Source organism: Nelumbo lutea, chromosome 2 (assembly GCF_056320005.1).
Source record: "Nelumbo lutea isolate HS-2025 chromosome 2, American lotus-T2T, whole genome shotgun sequence".
Lineage (NCBI taxonomy): Eukaryota > Viridiplantae > Streptophyta > Magnoliopsida > Proteales > Nelumbonaceae > Nelumbo > Nelumbo lutea.
The window spans coordinates 18,536,763-18,543,343 of record NC_142685.1 but is presented as its reverse complement, the minus strand read 5'-3'; the positions used below and the strand labels follow the sequence as shown (position 1 = coordinate 18,543,343).

Genomic DNA, 6,581 nt, shown 5'->3' with positions numbered 1-6,581 from the left:
AGAGGCTCTCTTTTTGCCACGTGGCAGAAGCAGCTGCACGGTAAAATCTCTGGGTGGTACAATATGAAATTGGTAACACTGTAACATCTTGGGCATCTACATCACATGCCATGCTCAGCATTAAAGTCTCCCATTTAGGACTTATTTGGGCGGCTCAGATCATCATATCATGGTGGGTCCCAAAGAATTTGTTGACTCGGCACTGTGCTGAAGCAAGCGCGAGAGATCATTGAATCATTCAAAAGAGGAGGGTGTTTGCGTAATTATGCTCACAAAGGCGGGTGTTTTTAAGTCAGTCCATTAAAGCTTCTATTAAATTCAATTTTGTATTCCTATTTTAAAAATCTGAAAACGTAGGCTTCAAGTGAGAGAAAACACAGACGAGAGAGAGAGAGAGAGAGCTGTTGTTGCTCCTCTTGTCCCGGTCTAAAGAAATCAAAAAACAAAACGGGCTCCTGATCTTCCATTGTTTCTCCCCTAAAAGCTCACATCGTTCGAATCGCAGAGTCCGAAGTCCCAACAACAGCACGGCAAAATATTACAAAATCCACTGGCTTTTATTTCACTCATCTCGCATTTTCATCTTTTAAAGCTCCGGAGCTCTGTGTTCAGATCTCTCCATCTCTCCGACCTCTGATTTTGCGACATTGGCGGTGGATTCGTTCTAACGGTTTCCATATGAAATCTAGCGGCGTGGAAACTGGTGTGGTAGGAATGGTGCAGTAACGGCAGAGATCGGGAAGTAGAGACAGCTTTGATCGTTCAAGCACCTGGAAATGCCGTTTCGTTTTCTTCAAGTTTCTCTTTTTCTGTTTACAGCTTTCGAGCTATGCGTCTGATCTGTCTTTCTTGATTTGGCCTTTTGTGAAATTTGAGGGTTTCTGTCTGGCGTTTAACCGGTTGTCCTCGGAGAAGTAGATGAGAAGTTAGATTTTAGGTGGGAGATTTCTTTCTTTTACTCGTTTCTGTTGGTAGAAGCTAGGTTCGGCTATGAATCGCAGTTTCCGGGCTCAGGAATCGCAAATGCAGGCGTCCATACAGCAGAGACAGCAAGGGAGGAATCTTGGTAGTGTAATGAAGGAGAAGGAAGAGGAGCTCGCTTTGTTTCTCGAGATGCGGAAACGCGAGAAGGAGCGGAACAATCTTCTTCTGCTTCAGAACTCAGAGGAGTTTGACGCGCCTCTAGGTAAGCTTTTGCTGTTCCTTGGTGACGTTAGGTTTTTCATTATTCATTTACGAGTTGAAGATTTTGTGCTTTAGCTTACTGTTAATTGATCCGTGAATGGGGTGTCCAGTGTTGAACGTTTTAGTAGTCCGCTTTTAGAAATAATACATTCTTGTAATTTCAAGTGTTTGCCCTCATTTTTTTTAAACCTTTTGTAAAAGTCTCAGAACAAATTCTTGCACTGCCAATAACATACAACGAGGGTAATTCCTCTAAGCTTTATAGTGGAATTTCAAAGGACCAATCTGATTTTCCTCTTTGATGAGTACTACAAAGTGATTGTGTGAGGCTAATGAAAATTTTTCTGTTCAGTCCTTTAGTTTTACTTTTACCTCACACTTTTTTGGCTACAGGATCTAAACCTGGAAGTTCTCCCATATTCAAGATCGTATCGTCTACTCCTGCCCGCAAGACTGGTGCTGATGATTTCCTGAATTCTGACAATGACAAAAATGATTATGATTGGTAATGTGGAAATGAGTCTTCAATTTGCATTAACGTTGATCCTTTAGTTGCATTTTTTCCCTATAAATTGGGAATACATAAATTGCCATTATCTTCTCAGAGAATGTCATGAAGTAAAATTAGCTTTCCCAAGTTCAGAAAGGCCTGTTTTTCTTTAGTTCAAACTATAATTTGTATTAACAAGGAAAGAGAGGGATGCAGTGCCCAATTGTTCATCTAGCTTAATGGTCCCGTCTTAGATGATTAGTTCGTCTTCCATTGGTGGACTATTCATCTTCATGGATTAAAATGAGAAAGCAAAGTTAGAGAGTATATTTTAAGTAAATGTCCTACGGTAGTTAGTAGATGGGCAACTTCCTTTCTCAGTGACTAATCCATTTTATTGGCTTCCTTGGTAAAAGATCTCCCTTGAAATTTGTGTGAAGAGGAATGTCATGATATGTTTGGAAGCCTTAGAAATCCATAGGTTGCCATAAATGCTCAGAAAATTGCATTGTAGAAACTTCATTAAGCATGTATATAGGAGCATTGCGATATATAAGCCTTATTATCACCTCATTGTATCTGCATTTGAGCCAATGAATTCATTAGCTCCTCTAGGTTGGGGAACATCATCTAACTACATTTGACAATCTTTCAATACAGCTTTTGTTGACAGTGAGGTCGGGTTCACTAATAGGTCTTCTGTTAGTTGTGGTTTGGTTTTGATTCCTGACTCCAGATATTTTTACTCCTCAACAGAGTTGAAGGTCCCTCTTTTTATTTTTCATTCACTCCCTCTAGCTTATTGCTAGGACATCAATTTGCGTTTCTGTTGTAGTTGAACTTCTTCAATGTCCCATTGTTTTTGTTTTTGCTTTCCTTTTCCTATCTATCCCGTACCTCTGATGTTCCCAACACCCTCCAAGAAGCAGATCTGGAGGCCATTCTCTCAATAAACCATCCCCATGAGAATACCATTGTCATTGCTCAGGAGTGTCAGCAATTGATTTTCAAGCATTTCAGCAATAAATAACAAATGCATCTCCTGAACAAGATTCTGGAGATCTTGTCCAACATGCAAGTAGACCCAATGGTTAATGTGATCTGGGCATGAAAAGAGACACCAGGATCTTTTTGACCTTAGTTATAGTTTAACTAAATGCTTAAATAACATATGTGCAATACAAACACTTCAAGGCATAAGCTTCATACTCTTTCAGAAAGTGCAAAATTCCTAGGATGCTGAATTTGGTAATAGACACTGCTGGTACTTTTGGGGTAGGAGGGTTTATTATTATTATTTTTGTTATTAAACAGTAGGATCTCTATACTGATCAGTTTACATACTTTTTATAGTGGGTTGACCAGCTGTCCTTGCATTGTGCATCCCCACACATCCTCACATATATTCTCACAATTTTGATATTTTTTTACACCCTTGTCATCTCTCTCTCTCTCTCTCTCTATCTCTTTCTTTCTCAAAAAGAACAAAGATTTCTGACAATAATTTTTATGTACATTTGATAGTTTTGATAGTAATTTATGATAAAGGATGTATTGGGACTATTCTAGATCAAATTTAGCTTGATGAACACAAGGCTTTGGACATATCTTTTGATTTGGTATTTATTGAATTCTCTTTGGTTTTCAGGCTTCTTACACCACCTGGTACTCCTCTTTTTCCTTCACTGGAGATGGAATCTCAGAAAACCATTATGAGTCAGCTTGGCACTCCCAAAGCTAGGCCAACTGCTCTGAAGTCTAGGGTAAGAATCTTAACCCATGGGGGGCATTATATTGGATCTGCTGCTAAATTTGTACATGCTGTTATATGTATTATTTATAGTTGGTTGGCCCATGACATTAACATTCCTACTAATCATATACATCAATTCATTACACTTACGGCGTGGATGCTCCTGTCTAAGGTGGCCATTGAGGTTCTTAGGTGGCTTTACAGTGTTAGGCAATGGATTACATCATTTAGTATCTTTATGCTATTAATAACATAATAACATAATAATACATAGATTTATGTATTAAACATGATTTGGTGACTTTTACCTTTTAATTATATAAATAACTGTATATTCTTATATATTTTTTGCTAGATATTAAATAAGTTGTTGATTAGTTTATATGCAATTCGCTGTTGCTTACTGTGTTATTGCCTCAATGATAACCTTAATTGTGGCCTCTAGGGCAGTGAGTGACAAACCTGATCTTGTAATAAATATCTAGATACTGTGAATATAACATGCATAAGCCAACATACAAACATCCAGAATCACCAGGTTAATTGATAAAACTGTTGAACTATTAAGATATTTCGGAAACTGTGTTGGTGGGTGTATCCCTTTGAAAATGTCAAGTTTAGAGTTGCACCCTTAGAATATAAATTTTGTCCAACAAGACTGGAGTTAGATTTTCATATATTTTAGAATTTCTTTTATATATGCCTATTCCAGTATTGGTTACTGCAGCCTCTGTAAACTTCAATCTCAACTCATTGCATTTTTGAGCTTTATATCATGTGGTTAAATGCTGGTATAAGGGAGAACCAAAACTTGGGAGCTTAATTTGCACTCTGAGTTGCAAAATGATAGAGTTGATCCTAATTATTACTACACCTAGTGTTCAAGAAAAAAGCTTTGCTGAGATCCTTGCAGTTTAATTTATTCTTGATGATCTTTTGATTAAAACTCGTCCCTGCAGTTGGCAAATCCTCAAACAGAACCTGCTTCAAGGGGCAATTTATCTAGGCCTACATTGTCTCCTGGGTTGAATTCCTCCAGTGCAGGAACACGCAGGCCTTCATCATCAGGAGGACCAGGTTCAACTGCATCTAGACCTGCAACACCAACTGGGCGACCAACATTATCCACAACAGCAAAACCCATGACAGCAAAACCCTTGAGACCTTCTACTCCTACTTCGAGGGCCACTTTGCCTTCTTCTAAGTCCACAGCTCCAGCAGCTCCTGCAAGATCGTCAACCCCTTCCTCACGATCTACTGCTCGGTCTTCAACTCCAACAGCCAGATCCTCAATTCCAGCATCCAAATCTACATCAAGGTCAGCAACACCAACACGTCGACCATCAATACCATCCAGTGTATCTACTGTCTCTGCTCCTCCTGTGCGGTCTTCTTCAATCTCCAAGTCAGCTCCAACAGCAGTCACCAAGCCAGCTCCAACAGCAGCAGTCACGAAGCCAGCTCCAACAGCAGCAAGAAATCCAGTGCCATCACGTGGCACTTCACCAACTGTTAAATCCAGACCTTGGAAGCCATCAGAGATGCCTGGTTTCTCACTGGATGCTCCTCCAAATTTAAGGACATCAATGCCAGAAAGGCCAGTTTCAGCCTCTAGAGGTAGGCCTGGAGCTCCGAGCTCTCGATCATCTTCTGTTGAGCCTGGTTCTAACGGAAGACCTAGACGACAATCATGTTCTCCTTCACGAGGCCGGGCTCCCAATGGTAGTATCCATAGTAGTGGGAGTTCTGTTCCTGCAGTGAGTCGATCACATTCAAATGGTAGTGACAATGTGAGCCCTGTTCTTATTGGAACAAAGATGGTTGAAAGGGTAATAAACATGCGAAAATTGGCTCCCCCAAGGCTAGATGACCGCTCTTCCAACTCTGCAGGGAAGTCCACATCGTCCCCAGATAGCTCAGGCTTTGGGAGAACACTTTCAAAGAAATCATTAGATATGGCTCTGAGGCACATGGTATGTAATTCTTTTCCCTTTTACCTAGTAACCAGGTAGGTCACCAAAATGATTATCCATGCAGAAGGTACATGCATGACATTCCAAAAATCCTTGAAAAACCCCAAGAGAAGCCATATCATTTGACACTCGTCTTTTCTAGCTAATCTAATTGGATATGGCTTAATTGAGTGCTCTTCATTCACAGAAATTTCTTTTTTCAAAGATCATAATGTTAAACATAGCTTTGTGTTTAAATATCTCAAATATTTATAATTTGTCAAGTTCTAGAATTTAGAATTACAGGTCCATACACCCAAACTTGGGTAGGATTCTGTTAAGGTTGACCACTTAATGAGTCTCCCCTAGAATGGATTTGATATGGTGACACGGTCTATTCACACCACCATCCCCATGCATGTGCATTAATTGGTTGTTCCTTCTCCTTGGAATGTAGCTGGTTGGTGCCATTACAACATCTTTTTTTGGTACCCGTAATAGCTTTTATTAAACAAAAGTAGAGGTGTGACCTCTATGAACCATTTGGCTTTGGCACATTCCAATTTATGGATTTCCTTTTGAACAGGATATAAGGAGAAGTATACCAGGTAGCCTTCGACCTTTGATGACAAACATTCCGGCCTCGTCCATGTATAGTGTGAGATCTGGGCCAGCAAGGAGCAGGACAGTCAGTGTTTCAGACTCCCCTCTTGCCACAAGCAGTAATGCCAGTTCTGAAAGTGTCAATAACAATGCTCTCTGCTTGGATGGGAGTGACATAGGAGATGATGATCTTGGGAGCGAAAGAGGTGAGAGAGGTGGTCGATCCTCTCCAGCCAGTCAGCATGGCAGGTGATCTTATGGGTTTTGTTCACTAGCTGAAGATGTCACCGCTTATTCTTTACTTGGAAACCTGACCGGCTGGAGATTGGCAAAGCAGGCAGTTTTCATGGTGATCTGTAAGACATGCATCTACGGTTTATGTAAAGTGTATCAGATGGGTTGGCAGCTAAATTATTTTCATGGCCATTTGTACTATTACTAAAACCGGTTAGGCATGTGCCAAACATTCCTCAATCCTCGGTTCAGAATCTATACCATTTGGTGAACTTGTATTCATGCAAATCTCAAATATTATGTCTGGAAATGCAATGTTTGGTAAACTTGAAAAACAAAACTAAAAAAGCACTTTCCCAATTCC

General features: G+C 40.1%; 1 protein-coding gene across 1 annotated transcript; it reads left to right on the top strand.

Moving 5' to 3' along the window:
* Nucleotides 1-314: 314 nt before the first annotated feature.
* LOC148868954 (uncharacterized) lies at nt 315-6,581 on the top strand. The gene is made up of 5 exons (XM_088972882.1): nt 315-1,186; nt 1,579-1,690; nt 3,324-3,438; nt 4,388-5,401; nt 5,967-6,581. The coding sequence occupies exons 1-5, from the start codon at nt 991-993 to the stop codon at nt 6,234-6,236; spliced, it is 1,707 nt and encodes a 568-aa protein (XP_088829008.1). The 5' UTR covers nt 315-990; the 3' UTR covers nt 6,237-6,581.